The sequence below is a fragment of the Pezoporus flaviventris genome, unplaced genomic scaffold (assembly GCF_033815535.1).
Source record: "Pezoporus flaviventris isolate CSIRO_AGI_PZ_B2104156 unplaced genomic scaffold, CSIRO_AGI_Pfla_v1 ptg000002l, whole genome shotgun sequence".
NCBI classification, from domain to species: Eukaryota; Metazoa; Chordata; class Aves; order Psittaciformes; family Psittacidae; genus Pezoporus; species Pezoporus flaviventris.
The window spans coordinates 20333021-20357915 of record NW_026892550.1 but is presented as its reverse complement, the minus strand read 5'-3'; the positions used below and the strand labels follow the sequence as shown (position 1 = coordinate 20357915).

Below are 24895 nucleotides of genomic sequence, written 5' to 3'. Positions count from 1 at the left end.
TGATGCAAGCAGTAGCAGTGATCATGCATTCCACCTAGGATGTTGAGGCTGGATGATAGGAAAAGCCTCTGTTAGAAGTGTGGTGAACAGGAACAGGTGGCTGAGAGAAACAGTGGTCTCTACCCTTCAAGGTTTTCAGGGATTTTCATTGCTGTTCTGATGTATGATTAGTGATAGTCTTACTTTGAGCAGGAGATTAAACAAAGTGACATCCTGTAGTACCTGTGAACTAGCATTTATATAATTCTGTGGTTTGTTTACAATTTCCTGTTCAGTAAGTTGGTCTGCTTATATTAAACCTAAAACAAAATTTTTTCAGTGCATCACAAAAATATACTTGCTGACATCATATGAACTTGCAAAAGGAAAAGATTCCCTTAGAATTTTAATGACTATATGTAAACATTTTTATCGTCTTCAAAATTACTGAAAAGTCTATAATGCAGTAGCCTCTAAACACATGCTATTAACCTGAAAAGCATTTTGATCATGTTTTATTATAAAATACTGTGTTGTTAGCTGGGTTGCACTTGTAAGACTGGAGGAGAAATGTACGTGGATTCCATTCCATAGGTATGAAGTAATGAAAAAACAGAGAAATGAGACTCTTGTGTGTCTGCTGTTACAAAGAATAAATACAGCTGCCTTTTTCCTCTTTCTTGCTTTAGGGACATCTTTACCTTTGAAATCTACTTAATGTCAGAACGTGTTTTTCTATTTGGAGCTGAAACTGCATATTCACAAAGAAAATGGACTTGGGCAATAGCTAAGGTAATACTGATAATTATCTTTTCCAGTTAGGCCAGGAGCCTTTGCACAAAGAATAAAGTGTCATTGTTAGCTTAAAATCCTCTGAGAAGCCATTCTTGATGAATACTGCTCTATCCTGTGTGAAAGGTTTCTTGTGCAGCAGGAAGGAATAGCATCTGTGATTTAATGTTTGAAACAAGGTGATAAAATGGAAAAATAATTGAAGCAACATTTTGGTGCTGACCTTAAGATTATATTAAAGGTGCTCTAGTATTAAGACATACTATGTGAGTTTATTTCAGCTAAGTTGTTGATACTTGCAATTGTATTCTTTTATTTGCTGAAACAGAAGTGGTACTATATTTTATAGAGTAGCAAATGCTAATAGTCACATTACTAATTAAATCAATTATAGTTTAAAAAGCAAAAGTGTTTGAATTGTAGACTATGAATGGAAAAGTTTTATTCTTGATTTTATAATTTAAATTTAGTCTGTATATGGGTTAATGAATGATAAATCAGAAAGTCTGGTTTTTTACTGTGACTTTCATCCTTGAATCTTATAGATTTGCAATATCTTGATTTGGTTTTTTTTTTTTAGGGGAAGAGGGTTTTTTTTTCTTCATCTGACTCACCCCATTTTCTTTGGTAGCATTTTGTTCCCCCTGTGGCTGAATGCTTATTAGAGAGACACTGTGACCTCATTGGCCAGCTGTACTACAAAGACTGCCATAACCTGGATCAGTGGAGAAAAGGCTGGTTTGCTATAGAAAAGTCGAGCCTTTATTTTTGTCTTGAAATGGAGAATGGTGAAGAAGATTCTATATATCTAAGAAGGCTGCAAGAGCTAAGTAAGAATTTTGCTTATTGTCTAGAATTCAGGAGGTACTGAATAGAATTAATTCACTTTTAAGGACATTTCTGTTACATTTTAAAGTCATAAAAATTAGGGAGCTCACTAACTGTTCGTTTGCATAAGCCAGATGCTCTTCCAGCTCTTATTTAAATACGGAGTTGCTGCAGTTCTGTCTTGGATTTTTTTCCCTACTTAATGGCACCCACTAGAGAGATTTTTCACAGCTTCATAATAAATGAAGACAATTTTTGTTCCAGTTGCAGCAGTATGTTTTTTACAAGAGTACAGAACTGAATATAATATATAACCTCTTGGGATTATTGTCTCCTATTTTTGACAGGGCAGAAATACTCACTGCAGAATGTTCTTGAGATGATTGGCATGCCTAGTTTTAGAATACTGAAATGTACTGGAAAAATTACAATTATCTTAACTATTTCACAGAATAATAGACTTTTCTCTTTTTTGGATACTAAAAATATCATGACTTGGAAAGATAAGGATGTTTATACGAATGGTCTTCCCTGACCAATTTTATGTCATTATTCGTAATTATGGTCTGAATCCTCTTTAAGCATATCTCCCCCGCTTGTTTTTCTGTTGAAAATGGCAATGTGTTATGTAGGAAAGTAAAAATATTTTGAGATTTTATATTAAAATAACATAGATAAGATAACCTAGCTTTTTATTGATGATCCTCTTTGTAAATGCTGTCAGATTGTGTGCCTGTTTGGCAGAAACTTGCCGAAATGCCATCGGGCTTTTTACTGTTTTATTTCCTGCCACCTTACATTTGCTGTATAGAACACCATGAAGGTGGCTTTTAATCAGGAATATTTTTATGCCTCTAGCTTTCTTTTAAGTTGTGAATACCTTTTGATGTTGATTCAGAATTAAAAGGTCAGGTAGTAGCAGTACTGTTTCTGATACTAGTTTTGATAATGCATTTATAGTTGCTCCTACCCTAATCATACAAACATCCAAAATCTGTGTGTATCTCAAGCATAGAAATTAAACACATATTTAGGTTTCAGTTGAAAATCACTTCCATAGGGTTTTGTATATGTACAACAGAGTTTTAGTTCTTGGAAATATTATGTATCCGTACTCCTGTCTTTTGCTTGATTTCTGGTTTGTCCAAAATAAGTCTGTTCCACTAGTAAGACTCAATTCCGTAACTGAAACTTTCCAAGTAACGACTCATCAGTGGAAGCATAGTCAACATCTTAGTATTTGAGTCAGTATATGTAAATGAGGCGAGGAGTATGTGTGATTCAGAAACATACAACATGCATCAGAATGTTTTTATTGAGCTTCATTACTATTCAGGACTTACTGTCTCTGGGAATTAGTTGAGATAAGGTGTGGGCTGTATGTGAGACCTAAACTTCAAAAAAAGCCCCAACAGAATTTTGAGTTAGTAAATAGGTTATTTAATTTACTGGTTCTTAGTATAGTGCACTGTATGGCTTTATAACCACTGTTACTGGAAACTATCCAGATGTATTTTCTGCCCTCTGTGTAATGTATGTGTTTTGCAGGGTCCTGGTTTTAAGCAGGAATAGCATAAGGCAACGCAAAGAAGGGTGGCAGTATACCATGTAACTCAAGTTACTGTAAATACCTGTAGCCATTAGGGTGCAAATCCGTCTTACTTCTGAATCATTATATTTTCTAGAATTTATATTTGCGAGTTTATTGTTAATGTAATAAAACAAAAAGTAAATTAATAAAATTTAATTAACTAAAAAACATTAGAAAGTACTGTTTATAATTTCTTTAATTTTCTGTATTAATTTTTCTTGTAAATATGCTATTTTATGGATTTTTGTTTCCATTATCAGCAACATTCTTTGAAATATTTAAAAATTCCATACTCCTTTTGTCACTGAAGATGATTCTGAATAAGCATGTGTGTATGTTGCGTGCGTGTATTTGTGTGTGTATATATATATATATATACATCTGTGTAGATCGTATGGATTTATGTTCTGTTTTCAGCAATCAGTAGTGTGATGCAAAATGGAGAGAAAATAGATGTCCTGCTGCTTGTTGAAAAAGGAAGGTAAGGATCCCATCTGAAAAAAGCTTTCATCTGCTTTTATATTGATGTCTTAGAATTCTTGCTGATCATGAAGCTTTTTCATTTGTGGTTGCTGCAGAGAGAGTAAATTAACAGACTTTTTAAAGGAGGGAAAGTCTTTGTATATCAATTACGTTTTATGTCTGTGTTGGGAAATTCTAACAAGTACTGTTTAATTAAAAGCAGTTTTCCCACTGAGAAAATTATTCCCTTAGATTACGCTGCCAGTAACTGTTTCTTCAAAAGGACCTACCTTCTTTTACCCTGTAATGAAAGGGTACCTCTTTGAAGCATTTCCCACTTACTTGTCAATTTTTTTTGCACTCTTAAGTCCCAGAAGTCTGTATCTCAGTCTGTGTACTTTAGGATTGAGAGGGAATGTATGAGTCCCCTGGTTAGACTTACCCTAATGTCTGACCTCAGTTAACAACATATTAGGTAGAAAAAGGTCGCATACTGGTGAAACAAACATGATCCATACCTGCTTTGAAGTAGGTAATATTCTTCTGAAATGACTGTCAAATATAGTGATATGGGAGATTGAAACTTGAAGTGAGATAGAGTATTTCTGCCTCATATGGGTACAAATTTAAAGATTAAAGTAAAATTATTGAAAATAATTCTTATTTTGTAATAGGTTGTTTTGTTTAGCGTGTTGTTTTTTTTTTTAATTTTACTTCACTCATAGACGATTGGGCAGATGTCTGTGTAACAAGTGGTGCAGTGTTTACAAGATCTTGAAACAATAATAGCTTAATAAAGGATTTTTTTTTTCCTCTTCAGGGGAAAAAAAAACCCTAGCAGATAAACCTTTGACATCTTTTTGGAGTTGAAGAAACTTCTTGGGGAAACTCACTGTAACTGTGTGTTCTGAATTTTAACTCTTCATATGATACTCTTTAAGTTCCAGAAGTCAGTAAGGTAATGCAGATCAGAAACAAACACTTTTTCTCTTGGGTTTTGGTTTTTTTTGAGGAAGCATATTGAAAGATTCAGCATTAAGTAAGCTGCATAGACCCACCAGGGAACTACGGGTATCCCATTCAAGGTGCAATGTAACAGATAAATGCAAACTGTGCATCTAATTTCATGGACATCAGTGCTGAGCAAAACTTCCACCTCCAAGTCAGCTTTTATCAATTCTTTCATTGTAATATTTCTCTCAAGTAAGGGCAGATTTTCTCTGAACTGTTTTAATAGTTTAATGGAAATTCTGAACTATTTGAAAATAATTTCAACAGGGGCACTGGCTGACTTATGGTAGTCATGAATATGTTTCATTTCTTCGCTGAAGTCTGCCATAAAGGATTTAAATGCATAGTGTTCACATTATCTTAACCATTAAAAGCCATTTGGATATATATGCTTTGGCATAGTCATTCTTGCTCTAGGATATTACTCCAAAAATATCCAGGTGTTCAGCACAGTTGCATGGTATTGCATCTTGCAGTGATGTGTGTGTGTATGTGGGATTAAGTATAAAATCACCTTGATCTTTAGACTCAGTTATCCTAAATGGAAACAAAGGCAACAGTCCTTTTGCACCTCCAAACTCTAGATAAATGATTTAATATCTTTGAGATGTCATCAGCATCAACTAAATTATATATTATAGTTTCAAGGTTTTTCTGTTTTGTCTGTTATTTTTTCACCAGTGGTTGTCTAATGCCAACTTTGGCATAGATTAATCACTTGGAAATTTGCTGTTAATTTTTAGTCACTTAAATGCAGGATGAATGATTATAAAAAGAAGCAGTATTGCAAGAATAAAACAAAAAAGTGGGATTTTTTCCAGAATTAATAAAAGTTTGAAAACCCCCTCTCCTCGAAAAAGCCAAAAAAGAAAACAACCCTGTCCATTTTTGCATAGATGTGGTTGATATCTTACAGGATCTTGAGTATTTTCCTACTGAAGCTCATACTGCTCGTGTAGATTTTGTTACTGACTTCAGACTAACTTCCCATTACTTACAAATACTTACGAATTTTTTTCAAGTCTGTCATTTGGTCGATTAATTAGGGAAAACCATAAGTTACAGGTATCGTATGCCTCTGTCTTTGACACTTTTTCCATTGTCTACTGTAGGCAAAAGAATGACTTCTTACAAACAGACTTCTCACTTGTGATTGCATATGCAAATAAACAGCTTTAGAACTATGAACTTCAAATCTTACTGCTGAATTAGATACACTAAATCTATTAATTCTGGACCTTTAAAATATATTTAATATATTTATGTGTATGTAAAATTCATGGGATGCATAAATTTAATGTTCCTCTGATCCATAACTACTCAGAGGAAGATTTTACAAGACGCATAATGCTTTCCAGCTTGTATAAAATACAAGAATTCAGAATACTACCAAAAGGCATGTGATATTTTTCTTAAGGTTCTTTAGGTATGAATACAATCCATTCCTAAACCCCCACACTTTTTTTCACCTCTTACTTTACTCTTCTACTTATCACCTTGCTGTTCTAATTGGCAATATTCACTGAAAGAAGACTACAAGCACAGAAGTTAGGTGGTGGTAATTATACTCTATGTTGCAAGGTAATAGTGTATTATGAGAGGCTGAACCAGGCTAAAGCATTTTCCAGGCAACAGAATTGTTCCTCTTTTGAAGATAGTTGTTATTTTTGAAGCTTAGTGTGCTTCCTACCTACATTTTCACAATAATTCTAGACTTTTTCTAATATCAGATAATTACTTTTTTTTTTCAGATCTAAAAGATGTTTCATGTTTGTCTTTGGATGTCTTTGCTAAAGTAAATTAAAGGAACACATTCCCTTTTGTAGCACCTGCTAACATTTTATTGCACTCTGATCTCTGTTGGAGCATATTGTCCAACCTGTTAGAACCATCTCCATCCCACTTAGAAATTCTGACTTCTCACAATACTATTTTCTTATGCCATAAGCAGATGATCATTGAGCTCCTCTTATGTTCCACTTTCATAGTTGAAATTCTTCTTGACTTCTTGCTAGAAGTGGCAAGCCATTTTTCTGATTTCTATGTCTGATGCTGCCCTCCGTCACACAGAGATGTCCTCTGGTTTGCTCCATATTCAGGTGTTTGTTTTATTCCTCCCCCCATGCCCCTTGATCTCTCCTGTCTATCTGTAAAATTTGTCAAGTGACTGGTGATACTTGATCTATTGTTGCCATCTAAACAGAAGTTGCATAGCAGATAGGTGAAGGAAGCTACTGAACTACTGTAGTTCAGCAGAGATCAACGGAGAGATCTGTACACTGAAGAGAGGAAAAGTATCCGAAAACAACTGTATACTACAGTAATTTTTAAATATATCTTCTCTATGTAAAATCCAGTGCAAAATCTCTAATACTATACTGTAAAGAAAAACAGTTGTGCAGACAATTTGGTTTCAAATATTTCTTTTTTTTTCTGTAGTCATTTAAGCTTTCTGTTTGGGGTCAGTGAATGCTTTCAGACCGTAATGTAATCCAGGTGGTGCTTTTGGTTTTTTCCCCCTTCTCTTGTAATGAACTCTTTCTTATTATAGATAACAAACCTTCACTACATACTAGCACAATTTCTTTATGCTGGTGGTTCATTAATTACAGTGCTTTTTTTTTTCTTAACCCTTTGATGATAGCATTAAGATTTCCTGTAAAATGCAGTCATGAGCACAAAATCCTAGAATCCGGACATAACCTAAACGTAGGACTCAGACAAGTGAAAGGACTAGTGGTTGCAGTATGATGTGCTGGAGATAATAACCTTGAAACATGGCTGACCTTTGTTACATATCTGTAGTTATTAGTGCTTTAATTGCAATTTGATTATTCCAGTATAATTTCAGAGTAATGCAGGCCTTCTTAGTACCTCTGTTTTCAGACATGTAGCTTATTATAATCACTTGCTGGAAGCACTGAATTGTGCAGATGTTTCTTTCTCACCCTTCCTAAGGCTTTCTAAGCCACTTAGTAAATTGACTGAATTCTGAACTGTCTCCAATACCGGTTTCATTTCCTTTTCTCCCTTCCTCTCTTTTATGGTGTGTAGTAAATGCTGAAATTTGTTCTCTGACTTATGTGACTATTTTAGGTGACCATGCTGGAGATTTTTAACAGGGTGAATATATATATTTTTTTTTAAATAATTAGTTGCCTTCTGTGAAGAAGCAGCAAGGGTTTTCACATTTAATTTTTTTACCAGCAACTTCTCTTTTCATGACTGTCAGTGCTATATGGTTGCTACTTAAAAAGATACCCTGTTTTCTTTCTTATTTATTGACTAACCTCTTCCTCTGTAATTTGAATTTATCTCAACAGCTTTTCAAATCTTAAAAACAATGAGAAGCGTTATGTCTTGCAGTTCTCATATGTTTTTTTCCTAATGTCACGCACAGAGGGAAGAAGGAAAGATCTACAGAATACAAGATAGTCCTCTTTCACATAGTTTAGGTAATGCGTATCCCATGGCAGTTGATTGTCAGGCACATGATTCAGACTTCCATATAAGTTTATATTACCCTTGAAGTTCAATACACTACTGTATTTCCTCTTCCTCCTCTGGTATGGATTCATTGCTATACTGCAGAGTTGCTCTTGTTTAGAAGTAATAATGTTACCACTTTACACTCTGCAGCTTCCTGTACATATCATAATTCTTTACACAGCAAAAAATAATCAGTTGAGACTTCATTTATCCCATTGCATAATACTGTATACATATATGTGTGCATCTCTTGTGTTGGAAAGCACTATAAATCTTTTATAGGTCATAGTCTTAACAGCTGCTAAACTGTGAATAATAGTACTGAAGGAATAGTGTTAACATGCACTGTCAGACTCTTTTCCACTTAATTCAGACTTTTTCATTTCCTTTTGTATATGGTTACACCTGTACCACAGGATGCCAGGGTGATGTGCTGTTTGGAAGCCATTGGTTGAGAACTGCTCATGTAGGATATCAGTTCTGACAGGTCTTCAGAAAATACTTGAAAATACTGAATTAGGCACACTATTTTGGTGTAAAAAATTGAGAGCTTTATGCAAATTGCTACTTTTTCTTAATGGAAGAGAGAGGCTGAATGTTTCTACTAGCCACATGTGTGATGGTTTATATGGCTTTCAAAGTCATGAAGTAGAGGCTTTTTGAAAAAGGGCTTCGGTAGTGTCTCCTACTCCTCTGCTGAATGGCTAAGTCTGTATGTTCTGAGAAAACTTCAGATCCTGGGTCTGTGTGCGTACATCAACTGCTTCCTCACTTTCTATTGAGGTAGGAATGCTAGAATGGAAATGTTTATAAAAATGAAATTAAAGGATGATTAAAAAAAGAAATTAAATATTCCATCATTACATAAGATGCTTTATTTTTTTTTTTCTGAATAAACTAAAATCAGAACAGAGATATGCTTTGAAATAAACTGGTAATTAAAGGGTTGCATTAGCTTATTCTTCAATTCTTAATTTTTTTTCATACGTGTTACTTAGCTCTGTGATTTCCTTAGGGGTGATAATTTTGATACATGTGAAGGAGGGAAGATCAATATGTCTGAGCTCCCATGTGAAAGGAGGGTGGGGTTGGGGGTAGTACCTGAAAAGAAGGAAGAAGAGCCTTTTCCATTATTGGAAGTTGTCTCTAAATCTGTTTTCCCCTTTACTGTGGCTTGGACTTATGAATGCACAGTGTAGGAGCAAGACTGAGAAGTATAATAAAAATGTGTATCAAGTACTTTCAAAGGCCTGTGAAAACCTTTCAAAGGTTTGTGGATCTCCTTTTATTGTGACACTGCAAGCACAAATGCAGTTGGAAAAAAAAGGTACAGTAACAGCAGGCCACCACCACAGCTTTTTGTGGTGGAAGGGGCCTTGTTTCTAAGTATTTCATGTTTTTTTTCCAGGTGTCTGCTTTGTTGCTGTAGTAGAAGAACATCAGTTTTCTATTTCTTTCCGGTATTCAAAATAATTTTTATACTTTTCAGAACTTTATATGTCCATGGCCATACAAAGCTGGATTTCATGGTTTGGTATACTGCAATTGAAAAAGCAGCAGGTACAGATGGTAATGCATTACAAGATCAGCAGCTCAGCAAAAATGATGTTCCTATTATAGTGAACAGCTGTATAGCATTTGTTACACAGTATGGTAAGTAGAGTGAATTTTATATATGAACTGTTGCCTAAAATCAAGAAAAAAAACCCTAAACTTTTTTTTTTATAAATTATTAGCAACAGGCATTATTCGAACTGCAGTTTACACTGTTTCATGCACCAACATTTACATTGTTAGATCTTTATTGAAAACTATAGTTTTCTTTCAGGATCAGTGTTACTGGGTGATATAATACTTATTTGAAAGCTGAATAAATATTTGTATGCGTTAGTTGTATACATACATGTTTTTGTGTCATCATGGTGAAGGTTTTGTCTTTAGTTGTGGTCTGCAGATGACAGACACAATTGAGTCCCACAGCTCTTCTTGGCAGTAACGATGCAAAGGCAGTATCAAATGCTAGTGCTTGTGGGCATTACAGGAAAGGTGAATTGCAAGAACATAAGATGCGATTTCATAGTTTTTGACAGAGTACTTGATTTGACAGGTAAATAAAAAAAGCTGGGTTTTGTGTAAAAGAAGATTATCTTTCAAGAGATGTGGGTAACGCGGGAAACGCTTTTCAAAGAGAAAATGGAGTGCTCATCTATGCCAAATTCCCACAAATTTAAAAAAAGTAAAATGTTTCGGGTACTCTCATATGCAGTAATTGGAGGTAGTCTTGACTTTGTTTTAGGCTATGAATTTTCTTTTTAAGTTGGCTTTGGGCTCTGATGGTTGTTAAATATAAGACTAGTGGCTACATGACGTCTTCCTACATGTGAGAAAAATCAGAAAAATTGAATACTTTCAACTGATCTTGAGGATTTTAAGAGTGAAATGTTTCAGTTTGGATGAATACGATAGTACTTTACTGAGTGCTAAGTTGAGTTTATCAGTAGGGTAATAAAATAGCAGGAGCTTTGCTCGTGAAAACAGCTTTGTTTTATGCTTAATACAGTACCAGCCATCAAAACTTATTTCCTTTACTGTGCTGTTTGGAACTATTGTTTGAGGAAGTCCTGAAAAGATTTTGGTGTTTGAGTTGCCTGTAAAGTACTCCTGAAATTGTGAGCCCAGGCTTGCTTGATGTTATGGTATGTATTTTTGCAAAGAGGTCTGGTTTAGTGTTTGCAGATGTGGCAGCTTTTTGCTACAAAGTGAGAATGTGCAAAAGGTAAAGAGATTTTAGTATGAAAAAATGTGTTTGACAGCCAGATGCGCTTTTCGTAAAATAACCTATGGAATTTTTGAAAGAATTACTGATTTTACATTTATTTATTTTTCTGCCCTGTGTTTCTGTAAATTAGGTTTAGGTAGCAAGCAGATTTACCTGAAGAGTGGTGATTCTTCCAGTGTGGCTGAACTGCTGGAAAGCTTCAAAAAAGATGCAAGGAGTGTTAAACTAAGAGCAGGAAAACACCAGCTTGAAGATGTGACTGACGTACTGAAAGGTTTTCTTTCTCAAATAGATGATGCAGTTCTCACTAAAGAGCTTTATCCATTTTGGATCTCGGCATTAGGTAATGTATTCAATAGGACTCGATACAAGAAAGTTTGTATGCAAATTTTCAGTATACAATTTGAGGGAGTTGTTAATTACTTGCCCTGTGTTGAGCTATGTTAATTGATAATTGATGAAACAATTGTAATGAGTAAAAAAATGTTTAGAGCCTGGCTGCAATAGACTTTTGTCAGTCAGAGGTGATATTATTGCCTTTATGTGAACCAGAATAATAATAACAAATAGTGATGTTTTCTTGACAGTTTATCTCTAAATAGTAGACCAATATTACACTGTGTAGTTGTTGGATTAGCTGAGGTAAGAAGTGACAATTAACATTTAATGGAAGCAAGAAATAGATAATTCAAGGAGTATATATATGCTAGAGTGGGGAAAAAAGCATGTGCTCTGTCTTTTGACTGTGTGTAGAAGTGGCAAATTGTAATGCTGTCATTTGCATTGTTGGTAAATGAATGTCTTACTGCTTAATATCTTCAAGTATCTTCTGTGAGCATTCACATAAAGTTATGTACAGTGTAAACTTCTTAACAACTGTTACTTGTTTTCCATTTCTCTAGAAACATTAATTTAACTTGAAGGAAAATTTAAGTATCTTCAACCCAAATTGTAATTTGTGATGTATTTAAAACATGAGGACATGTCTCTATATGCTTGAAAACAGAGCCATGAGATTGCTAATACATTAATTAGTTGCTCATTACATAAATTGTAATTATTTTTATAGTGTTCTTGCAAAGTAGCTATATTTCAGTTATATTTGTTTCTGTATTGTGGTATTTGCACACTACAAGAAATAAACTCTTCCCCCCTGCCCCAAAACTGTGCTATAAAGTTGCAAATGATGGGTAGCAGTAAGAGATTTGTAGAAAAAGCTAAGATAGAACATCAATTTCTACATAAATGCATGAAATAATACAGGCTTATTTACTGTGTGGCAAATTCTGTCTTAAAAAATATTAAAAATTCAAATTTATGGAGGTTGCTTTATTATGAACCACTAGAGCTATGGGAGATTCAAGTATGAGTATTACACATTTTTGAACTTTAACCTCGATTTGAACAAACTATAGGAAAGCAGATTAAGAATTTATTCACTTGCCACAAGATTGCTCTCATCAGAAATCAGAAAAAGCTGTATCTGTAGCAGTTGAGATTTAATTAGCTCTTTTGTGAAACTGCATAGTGGTGTTACAGTGATTTAACTTCGTGATTTGCACATGGGGCTAGACTGCTTCAGCTTTACAGCAGAGAGACCTGTCCTATTATAATTAAGTGACACTGAAAGTACTTGTGGGAAGACTGAAACACTTAGGATAATAGAGTAGAAAATCTTTAAACTGTTTTTTTTTTTGTTCTTTGTTCATTTATTTTATCTTCCAATTACTGAAGAAATCAAAACATAGTGCAGTAGTTCGAGAATGCTAGCAATCAGCTGGAAGAGATGAGAGTTCTGTGTTCTTTCTGTTCAGAAACTTGAGAGAAGCAAGGGACTGAAAAGAAAAACATAAATAAAATTTACATTAACTTTGCTTATGCTGTGAGCGGGATTGTGCAGCACAGGGAGGCAGACTGAACTTGAAGGTGGAGAGCTGTGTCTGTGTCTCAGATACTCAGAATTCCCAAGGCTGGAATTCCAGTGATAGGCTCTGCCACTATTCAGCTATGTAACTTTGTACAGCTTATTCACCACCTCTTCCCTTTTGCTCTCCTCAGTCTTATATATTTGGATAGTTAAACTACTTTGAGCCTTGAGACACTTTTCTGATAAAAATTTAAAAGATGAAAATGTTACTCATCTCTGGGAACTCTTAGAAGTATGTTTGTACTTGTGCTTATGTAGGTGCACTCACATACATGCACACGTAGACTACAGGTTAAATATCCTGTGAGAGAAAAAACAATTGCTATGCTGGGATTTGGTCTTAAACTGTAGCAAATGGTGCTTGAATATAAAACTGTCCTTCTTTATTGCTGCTACTGTTTCCCTGAGCTGGTGTACAGTAATAGGCTCTGTTAGTAGATTGTCAATACTGCTTTTATGAAGAAGAGGTTGATAGGGTAAATTGTAATTTTAAATGGCTAGATGATGCCAATATAGATAATGAGGACTGCTACTGTTTTTTAGTGTGCATTGTTATTAATGCTTAATGATTATTACTTTCTGGCAGATACACAGAATGAAAAGGAACGTGTGAGGAAGTATGGAGCTTTTATTCGGACGCTTCCGCCAGTCAATAGGGCAACTTTGGCTGCTTTAATTGAACATCTCTACAGGTCAATGCAAATGATGCTCTATAGCAGAGAAATTATTGTAATGTGTTCTCAGTATAACTCTACAATAAATGAAATGTGGGTTGTTTCATTAATTAGGAAGCATCAGTAGCTTATCTAGTTGTGACAGTTAATTAAATCTGATTCCCTTTAATTCATAATGTTTCTTCTTTGGTATTATTTTTAGCAGTATGTATCTATAACTATCAATGGGATGGAACAGCTTAGCAGTGAGAGGACTTCCAGTGTGTATGTCCAAGTAGGCTAATATTTCATGCCACTTTATACAAACTCATTTTACCCCAGTCTGGTACTCTTCTTGAGGATTGTTGCAAATGGTTCTTGAAATGAAAAGATTTTTAAAGGGAAAATGTCCTTCTTTGCAATCTGTATTGCACATCATAACTTTAAGAATTAGCTACCATTTCTGTTTTTCATCAATGCTTCATTTTGCAACTAGTGAGGTAGTGGTAGAGAATATCCGAAATATAAACTTTGTTAAGAAGCAAAGATAATGTTTTATTCCTAGATCAAATAAACAGCAGCAAATGTATAAAAAAATGTGTGACTTCGGTGATTCTGTCATGGTTAAATAGTAATGGTCTACATTATATTTTATTATGTATTGAATAGGTAAAATTATGTTCCTGGTAAATTGTAGTGGGTAGAGAATGTGTAGAACCTTTTCTTACAGGATATTGTGTTTAGATGTATTTTAAAAACTATTTATATGATTATGAAATTGATTGGTGCCATTATTGGGAAAATTATTCTAGTAAGTATTGTGTTTAATGATGTTTCTAAGTATGTCCAGTTTATATATATTAATATGCTATTGTATCCATTCTGAAGGAAATTTGAATTCATGTTTGTAACAGCCACAAGTCTGTGATACTCTTAAAGTGTTTGCCTCTAATTGAGGACACATTATGTAAACAGCAGAACTGATATGAAAGCTTTACCATAAGTATAGAAACTAAGGAATGATCAAATTTCTTTCCACATTCTGTTTGATATTAGATCATAAATTCTAAGATATACTTACGTAACATAATATAGCAAAGCTGTATTTAGCATTGGTGCAGCCTCACATTGAGTACTGTGTGCAGTTTTGTGCCTTGAAATTTATAAAGGATGTTAACGTTCTTGAACGAATCCAGATGAGGGTAGCAAAGCTGGTGAAAGTGCTGAAAGAAATTTCTTCTGGAAGTGGCTGAGGACTTTGGCTTTGTCTAGTGTGGAGAAAAGCAGCCTGAGTGATGACCTTATTGCTCTCTAAAGCTTCCTGAGGAGAGGAAGTGATGGATGCTGATCTCTTCTCCGTGGGATCCAGTGATAGGATGTATGGGAATTTTTCAAAGCTGTATCTGGGGAGGTTCAATTCAGACTTGGTGTTAGGAAACATTTCTTTATCAAGAGGGTAGCCAGATACTGGAACAGGCTTCCTAGAGAGGTGGTCGATGCACCATACTTCTGAATGTTTAAGAGGCGATTGGGCAGTGCCCTTAACATGCTGTTGTGGTTTAACCCCAGCTGGCAACTGAGAGTCACTCGCTTACACGTCTCCATCCTCTGTGGGATAGGGAGGACAACTGGAAAAAAGAAATCGTGTTAAGAACAGTTCAGTAATAGAAATAAAGTAAATAATAACAATAGGAAAAAGAGAGAGGAATAAACCCCAAGAAACCAAAGTGGTGACAATACAATTGCTCACCACCCACTGACCAATACCCAGGCCAACCCGAGCAGTTATTGGTCCCTTCCAGGTAACTCCCTCCAGTTCATATACTGAGCATGATGTGCTGTAGTATGGAATACCCTTTTGGCTAGTTTGGGTCAGATGTCCTGTCTCTGCTCTCTCCTGGCTTCTTGTGCCCCTCCTCACTGGCAGAGCATGAGACTGAAAAGTCCTTGAAGTAGGGTAAGCACTACTTAGCAGCAACTAAAACAGTGGTGTGTTATCAACATTATTCTCACCCTAAATCCAAATCCACAGCACTGTACTAAGAAGAAAATCAATTTTTATCCCAGCTGAAACTGGGACCATAGGCATTAACTTTTGGTAAGCATCTAAATGATCAGACTTTATGGTTGTGTAGGTCCCTTCAAGCTGAAATATTCTGTTTCTATTCTGTTCTAAATATTTTTTTATATCACTTGAGATGCAGATAGAAAGTGCGAGTTTTTATTTCTGTAATGATATGTGAGATAAAGAATATGAAGAAATAAATATAAAAGATAGTATTAGATTTTTTTTACTGAATTCAATGTAATTATTTTTAAAATGCACTCCATATTCTGTAGAGGAAGGAGTGTCAGACAATTAAAGGAACAATGAAGCCTTCTAAATATGTTTATTTTTCCTTTAACAGGGTGCAGAAGTGTTCTGAAATCAATCATATGAACCCTCACAATCTAGCCATGGTGTTTTCCTCATGCTTGTTTCAAACTAAAGGCCAAACTAGTGAAGAAGTCAATGTAATTGAAGACCTTATTAAAAATTATGTGCAACTTTTTGATGTAGGTATCTTTTATATAAAAGGGTCCTAATTGCTCAGCTGTTGGACACAGTAAAATATAGAAATCTTCTTAAAGATGATCTACACTTTCTGAGAATTTGCAGGGCTTTTAAACTCTAATTCAGTGGGCATTGTTCTTTGTCTTTAAATTTTATTTCCCAGCTAGCTTAGCCTGTGCAGAAAAGAATTTATTTACAGTATTGCTGTGAGCTGCTTTTTTCCAAATCAGTACACATTCCTCTTGCTTACAACAGCATACTAATTTTAAGACAATTTTAAGATTGACTATTAAAAATAATACTTCTATTCAAATTTTATGGGCCTGATCAGAGCTGAAGCATGGAAGAATTGTGTTTTTAGTCTCCGAGCTGTGGTTACTTATCTAGAAAGAATATTAAATCCAGCTGCATAGAGAAGATGCTACTAGCAGCGATTTCTATTAGCCATTTTAGTTTAGAGTTTACTTGTGCCACTGTGAAACTGTTTAGCAGTTTTTCATGGAGTCCTTTCTCTTCCAATATGTATTTGGTAATGTTTACAGTAGTGAGTCCCGTCAACAAAGTGCTGTTTCTGACTGATAAGAGTATCTTGCTTATGTGCTTCTATAAAAATATAATTAAGTTGTAAATTACAAATATATTTACTATTGTTACATTATTAATTATTACTCTTAGATGTAAGCATCTATATGTGTATTTATCTTATTACTGTTAGCTAGTTTATGTTGTAAATTTTATACTAGTCCTGTTATACTTATTAACTGATCAGAAATGATCCACTTCAAACAGATAAATGAAGACCAGGTCAAACAAATGGATATAGAGAACAGCTTTATTACCAGGTGGAAAGACACTCAGGTAAGTGACAAATATCAACTGGCATGAAAACAGGTCCAACAAAGACTGTTTTGTTGTTTACAGGTTTTTATACCTGGATTTCTAAATGTAAATTTCTAAGTTTGTGTAGTGACTAGTGTTGTTGAATAAAGAACTGAGGGAAATAAAATGAAATAAAAGAGGAGGCATAAACTGATGAAGCAAAACAGTTCTTTGTAAAGCATACTGTGGAATTACGTTGTGACGTGAGCACTGGGATAACATACAGGTTGTTACGTGCTTTTACCATGCTTTATAAATTGTGATAGAAGGAAATGGTCAACATTTAGAAATGTGAAAGTGATGACCTGTCTCTGTCTAGTTTTAAACGTGTATTGAATACTTTCAAGTGTATATTAATCCTTTCATTATTTCATGAGCTTTGGGTGTACATGGTCTCTCTTCATTAGAGTTTCATCATCCCTTTGAGTTTAAGCCATCTGAACCTTCAGCTGCATCCTGTTTTGTGACAAGTTCTAGAACCCCAAAGCACAAATAGTATTAAGGGAAGCTTCAGACACATAGTTTATCAGTCAAACTGAACTCTGGAATACGGTACAAGAAAATGGGAGATCTCATGCTGCCTACTAGCGTCTTGCGTTCCAGTCTTACCTTAAACAAGTTTTGAATCACTTCAGAGTGGTAAGAACAGTGAAGTGATAACATATTTCTCAGTCTGAATGACATTTGTGTACAGCCCTAATTCAAGCAAAAATCGGTAAGTTTCATAACACTGCCAAGGTGGTTGAATTAAGAGGTGAAAGGAAATGTATGGAGCTTAAAAACTTTTTTCAGAAATCTGAAGTGGTGGAGAAGCTCTTGGTGGTTTTGTTGCTTACAGAGCCTTAGAAACTAACAGAAAGCTAGCATGAAAAAAGAAATCTGTAATCCTTTGTCTGTTGTCTGCCTTCCACATTCCAGCAACAGTTCTGTGGTACCTTGTAAACTATTATTAAGAATACAGGATCCTGCAAATGCATATCAAAATTGCATGTTCTATGAATTGCTCTCTGGAGTCTTATTTTTATATCATAATTCTTACTGTCTGAGTCAGAATGGCATGAACCTTTCTGCCCGTAATGGCCCACTGTGAATGTACATATAGAAGGTAGAATGTCTGTTTCCTCTTCCTGGTGCCTGGTGAGATGTCACTGGGAAACAAACTTTATTTCTAATGTCTGTCTTGCAGAATGGAAACATCTGCCTTGGTAATGGCAAAAAAAAACCCTAACCAAATTTGATATCCCTAAGAGCATTCTGCAGAGCAGGGGTTGAAGTATTCTTAAAGGAATTTATTTATTCTGGGATCTGTGAAAAGGGCCTTACTGAGATCAGAGAATAAAATTTTGAAGCCTAAGGTAGTGAAGATGCATAGATTTTTAATTTGATTTTTGTAGTTTTAGAACTGTCGTGGTCTAAACCCTAGCCAGACAGCTTGTTCCCTCACTCCTAGTGAGTGGTGCCGGGCTGGAAGCAATCGAGGCCCCGCCCCGGGGCTCTCTCCTTCTCCGCTCCCAGAGGGATGGGGAGGAGGATCAAAAGTGTGCAACTCCTACGGGTTGAGACAAGAACAGTCCAGCAACCAATGTACAACACAAATCGCCATTGCTACCACCAATGACAACAATGATAAGAGAAAATAACAAGGGAAGATAATACAATACCACCCGCTGAGAAATGAGTCCGACCCAGAAGACCCTGTGTCCTGGGTAACTCCCAGTTACCCCCCCGGGCATGACATGCTGTAGTATGGAATACCTCTTTGGCTACCTTAGGTCAGGTGTCCTGTCTCTGCTTCCTCATGGCTTCCCCTCCTCCCTGGCAGGGCATGAGACTCACAAAGTCGTTGGTCAGGGTAAACATTACTTAGCAACAACTGAAAACATCGGTATTATCAGCACTGTTCCCAGGCTGAAAGTCAAAAGACAGCCCTGCACCAGCTACCAAGAAGGAGAAAAATTGCTACTGCTGAACCCAGGACAAGAACAAAAAAAAATAAAATCTCTTGTTACAGCATGTTTCACCATTAACATTTTCTGAGTAGCTCTGCAAAGTTGTAATCATTAAATGCTTTTAGTACCTTCTGGAGAAATTAGAATGATACAAGATGAGTTTTCATGAGTAGAGAAGATTGAGTAGAGACATAAATAGGGAGAAAAAGGTAGAAAGAAAACTGAAAGGCTATTGTTGACTAATACAGTAGCAACTGCTGGCTAGGTGTGTTTGTATAAATGTGAAGCTGTGAGAAATTTAGAGAAGAACCAAATAAAGTGGTTTTATTCTGTGATTTTTCCACCTCAGATACCACTGCAAAATCACCTTTATAAGGTGTACTGTATTTAGAAGGCTGCCAGTTGAAGAAAAAGACACTTACTTTTGTTTGTTTTAAATAGAAGTGTAGTCTTTCTAAAGCTCGTAAGGTTTTTACTAAAAACTTCTATCTAGTACATGAAAAGCTAGTCTTCCAAAGTTTGAACTTTAGAATTGAATTAGAACCTTCATGAATAATTTGGCCTGTTTGGACTGTTTTCCCTGGCATTCTTCAGGTTGGTGGGAGGTGGAGTTAAAGATAGATTGAACCAGGATTTTAACAATTCTTACTTTGCTGTCAGCAAAGTCTCTAGCATTAATAATCACCTTTCTGAATTCATGGTTACACCTACTGTGTTAATAGACTCTGGCTTGCTTCTCATAACACATGTGGCTAAGCTTTAAATTCTTTACAAAAATAATAGCAATATCACTTTAACCTTAAAAATAAAACAAAATAACAAAATCTGCTACCTAATCACAGAATTATTTTAGAATCATAGAATATTTCAAGTTGTAAGACATCCAGAAGGATCATCCAGTCCCAACTGCCTAGTGCTTGCAGGACTACCTAAAACTGAATCATGTGGCTAAGAGCATGATCCAGATGCTTCTTGAAATCTTGACAGGCTTGACCACTTCCCTGGGGAACCTGTTCCAGTGACTGATCACTCTCTTAGTGAAGAGCCTTTTCCTAATGTTCAAGTAATGGTCTTCTGGCTGTTCATCCAGTTTTCAATCCATATTACTGTCTATTTATCTAACCCGTACTTTCTCAGCTTGTTAATGGATGATGTTATAGAAGACACTGTCAAAGACTTTACTAAAACTGAGGTAAAAAAATATGGGCTGCTACCCTTTTATCCATAGTATCCTCACTGTGGAGGACTGCCAGCCTGGTTAAGTATAATTCCCCCCTCATAAGTCCATGCTGACTAATCCCAGTCACCTTGTTCTCATCCATGTGTCTGGAAATTCAGGAGGATTTTCTCACCTTCCCAAGGACTGAGGTGAGTTTGACCAGCCTGTACCTCCCCAGCTTTTCCTTCTTGCCCTTCTTGGAGATAGGTTTGATACTTATACTTTTCCAGTCTTTGATAACATCTCCCAGTTATCGTGACTCTTCAAAGTTAATTGAGAGTGACTTTATAGCGACATCAGTACGATCCCTCAGCACTTGTATGTCTTATTTGTCGGGACTCATCGATTTATGGACATCTAGTTTCTTTAAGTGCTTCTTAACATGGTCCTCCCCCACTGAGGATAATCTTCCTTGCTCCAGACCTTCTCTCTGATTTAAGGGCCGAGGATTCCTGAAGGTCAGTCTTATCAGCAAAGACTGAGGTGATGGCAACATTGAGTACCTTTACCTTTTATGTGTGATTTGTCACTTAGTCCTTTGCCCTGTTCAGCAGTGGGGCCATGTTTTCTGTAGTCTCTTTTACTGTTATGCTTGTAGAATCCTTTCCTGTTGCCCTTCATATCCCTTGCAAGCTTCAACTTGGGGTCTGCCTTGCTTTTTCTCACCTCATCCGTATACAGTGGGACACTGTACTATACTCTGCACTTTTCTTGGGTTACGTGCCTTGCTTCTGTCTCTTCTATGATTTATACATCTGAATTCAGTCAGGTGCTCTTTGCTCATCCATCCAGGCGTCATAAATAGGAAGAGGTGATTTGCAGTACTTTTATAGAACTTAAGATTTGGAAGGCAGCAGTGACAGGGCTTACTATCTTATTAGGTGGTAAGGAACTGTCAAATTTGTTCTCATTTATTCTTAACATATTGCTAGAATGATTCCTTATAGTTTCAGAGAGAATGCTTGTGCAAGTAGAACTTACACAATAGAGGAAAATAGCACTTTGTACTTTAAGGGGAGAGAAAGGGCTAAAAAGAAATGCAGTAGGAATTGTATTTAAATCTATACATTTGAATTTTTTTTTTTTTCATCCCATGGGAAAAAAGTTATCCAAAGAATGTGGAAAATAAGTGCTTGATACTTAGATATGATGTAGGAGAGATTCTCAGCTGAACTATGGAGTCTCATACTGAGTCTCTTAGATATGACATGTCACTGATTTAAATTTCAATGAATTGTTATGACCTGGGTTTATGTGTACATTTTTGCTGCATTAAGTACTTTCTCAGATAATTTATAAAGTAAGCTATTGCATCATGGCTGTGATTTCCAAGGCCTGACCAGAGTGTGCTCTGGTTGTTTCCAGGCTCACGCTCAGGCATTGCATCACATAAGAAGCAGTATTACCATGTTGAGAATTTAGGGCAAGTCTGTTGGATCCCAGATGTACTGTTCTGACCCAAATTAAGCACTTAAGTTATTTCTGAAATGGGTTAGGAAGGGAGGCTTGGAGTCATCACAGCATCCTGTATAGGAAGCCGCCTGACCTAGCCAGTAGCTGGGATGCTGAAGGAAGGAGCCTCTTAAATTCTCCCTTTCTTACATGCCCAAACATGTATGTGTCAGATGCTGATTCAGACACCCAAGCCATCATCTTAAGGTACTTTGTAAAGGAGTTTTTATAAACTTTTTTTTTCCTGTTTTAATATTCAGATAAGGGATGAGGAAGCTAAATGCTTCCTTGAGCAAGGTTAAGGGCTGACCTGAATGTGATTTTTCCTTCTTTTAAACATCCATGGCTACAGTGTGGTACAGCTTTATTAGCTGCAGTGGAGTGTATCATATTCCTTTGTATCTGATTCCACTCCACAATCCTTCCACAGCTTTACAAACACCTGAAGAAAGAGCCTGTCTATTATGGCACTATCTTGGAAATTTGAATTCAAATCATTGGGTTTTGCATTGGGCTCATTCAGTCTGTATCCTGGATGGGTTTAATAGATAGATGGATTGAGCTCCTCAGTTTTACCAAGATGGCACAGTCCTAAGTAAGAAAAGAAACTTTAGGTACAAAGAAAAGGCTAATTTGTTGGGTACCCATATACATATACATATCAATCCTGAGGATTACTTTTGTGAAATCAAACATAGAAATACTTGTTTAGTTTTGTTTTGCATTGCTGAAGACCTTATGTGACCAAACGCTTCAGATTTCTGTAGAACTGTTTAATAAAGGAAAAATATACTAAAAATTTCTGCATGCTAGAAAAATGGCAATGTGAAAAGGAAACAGAAAAACTACTAGTGAAAAATTATTGTAATAACTTCTACCTTTTAATGGTTGGTAAGTTGAAATTTGAACTGCTTTTAAGGATAGGTACTTAACTTTCTCTGTTATGTCGGCCTGTTACCCCTTGAATATAACAACTGAGGAATAGAGTCTGAGCCTGACTGTCACTTGTGGTAATTGTAACTATGACCATTATTTCCCCCTGAATTAAGCTGTGGAATATTTTTTGCTAGTTACCAGTTTTTCTGTAGCAGACATGATTAAAGTAACTGATGTTTCAGTTTAAGAACGCATTTTTTGAAACTCCATGTGGACATAACATGTGTGGATGTCTAAAGCCTGGGACAACTTGAATGCTGAAGGCAGTACATCTGATTAAAGGCAGTCCAATTGCTATTATTTACTGCCTGAAGCCTGCTGATTAAAGAAGCTGCTTCTAGGTAATTACAAGGATGTTTTGAGATTTTATGTGTAACTTTTTATCTAGAAAAATTCAGCATTTCCCTAACTATGCATGGTGTTCTCAGTAGGTTTTGCTGGCGGAATATGGAAGAGCCAGACTTGGACTGTCGGTGGTTTTGAAAATGATGGACCTTCATCTTTGTTATATTTTACATTTATTATGTCTGTCATGAGTAAAAGTGTGTATTACTTATGATTTTGGTGGGCTGGATTATATGGATGCCTGAATTTATATTTTAGCAGGTTTGGCCATATAAACATCTTTAAACTGCTGTTGTTAAGTCCAACTTAGTATTTAATGCTTTCATTAGCTCTGTATGAAGAATAGCCAGACCCCAGCCAATTATCATAAGCTGTATTTGCCAGTACCGACCTGAAGTAGAATAAATATTTTCAGAATAGAAACAGTGGTTAGCTGGAATGCTGTAGTTTTAACTATCTCTCATTATTTCAGTGAAAGAAAGGGGTACACTGAAACATATTCTTGAGCTTCTCGGCTTCCTCTGTCAGTAGCTACCACAAAGCATTTTCCAAGACCAGACCTGATGATACAGTGTTCAAAAAAAACCACTGAACCAAATTTCTGCTGAAGGCCTGGAAGTTCCTGTGTCTGAAATGTCACTGAAATTCCGTACCAGGTGGCGCTTCATTAGCTGCTCTTCATTTTCTGTCCACCATATACTTGTGCCAGCTGTTTCTCTTTGCTGCTGCAATTTACATCCCATTTTCTCTCCATACGGTTGTTTACATGAGCCCAGTGGAAATCAAATGTCAGCTTCATTCTTATAGTCAACCTTTCTCTGTAGTATCATCTGAAAAACAAATTTTACAGCTAAATGAGCTTTTTTGAGTCTGTGCCACTATAATTAAGCAGCTCTCTTCAAAGTAGCTTGTAATGTTTTTCCTCACAAATATTTCCATTAGTTTTCTATACTCAGAGGCTAAAGTAACTTTAAAGTCACCATTTCTCAGAATGTGAATGCTCTTTAAAATTGAGTGCTGCCATTTATATTTCTATAGAAATGTAGTTTTAGTTTCTGTAAATTAGTCAAAATGTATCCCAAAGCTTTCCTGTTTCTATCATTTTCTCCAATTCTTCTTCTGTATATCATGCAGGTTTTTTTACTGTTCTTATCTCTTCCTCTGTTTTGCATAAGTAGCATCACTATGAATACTGTTCTCAAAATTAGGATAAAAATAAGTAGCATCACTATGAATACTGTTCTCAAAATTAGGATAAAAATTGTTATTTTTAATTGCTAATTTGATTATTAATTCCTTATATTGGTTTATTGATAAAAGGGTACACCTCACCTCCTGAAAGGTCCAGTTTTGTGCCTTTTTTTTTTCCTATGCTCTGATCATCACCATGTATTTGGTTTTACAAAATGTTTTCTTGGTACTGGGATGATTTATGATCTTTTGAAGATGCTTATGACTATACTGCAGGGGAATTACAGGCAAAGCATGAGATGTTTTTAACTGTTGAAAAGTAATTTCTCATCCATACAGATTATTTTATTGCCATAGATGAGCAAAACTAGTAATGATAGAAAATACTAAATTCTTGCTCATGAAATCAGATTTTCTTCTTGATCATAGAATGTTGGATTTACTGACTTTCCAGTTCCTTTTAAAGTTTGTTAGATGTTCTTCAGTTACATTTGTTGGTATTCAGTATATGAAACTATATATTATGTCATACATTTGCTTTAATCATCTGATTATTTGACGTTAGCATTGTAAATAAAGTTTATATTTATCCAACAAATTTGAATAGCTATATTTAAAAGAGGTTGATATCGAGCATTTGTTTTGATTCATTCTTAAAATATGTAATAAAGTTTTCATTGTGAGTAATAATCAAAAATGTAGTCTTCATAGTAATGAATTTTAATTATCTGTCTATGTACATATGGCTTTATGACTGAAATATTCTGTTACTTGTAATTTTTCCTCTCGTTTTTAACTAATGCAGTTTGGGGTCCTGTCCTGTCCTTTTCTATGGGTTTCAATTCATATTAATCTGTTT

At 35.5% G+C, this 24895-nt stretch overlaps 1 protein-coding gene and 1 long non-coding RNA gene across 2 annotated transcripts in view; both read left to right on the top strand.

Annotated features, from left to right (window-relative positions):
- Positions 1 to 24895, top strand: part of LOC133278334 (uncharacterized) — a 440517-nt gene that overhangs the window by 145291 nt on the left and 270331 nt on the right. The gene's annotated exons all lie outside the window — the stretch shown is intronic.
- Positions 1 to 24895, top strand: part of ARAP2 (ArfGAP with RhoGAP domain, ankyrin repeat and PH domain 2) — a 118594-nt gene that overhangs the window by 63094 nt on the left and 30605 nt on the right. Inside the window, exons 16-23 of the mRNA XM_061470933.1 lie at positions 669 to 771; positions 1403 to 1601; positions 3608 to 3671; positions 9642 to 9805; positions 11062 to 11274; positions 13445 to 13550; positions 15920 to 16067; positions 16855 to 16923. Coding sequence (XP_061326917.1) covers positions 669 to 771; positions 1403 to 1601; positions 3608 to 3671; positions 9642 to 9805; positions 11062 to 11274; positions 13445 to 13550; positions 15920 to 16067; positions 16855 to 16923 — 1066 coding nt within the window. The remainder of the gene's footprint in view (positions 1 to 668; positions 772 to 1402; positions 1602 to 3607; positions 3672 to 9641; positions 9806 to 11061; positions 11275 to 13444; positions 13551 to 15919; positions 16068 to 16854; positions 16924 to 24895) is intronic.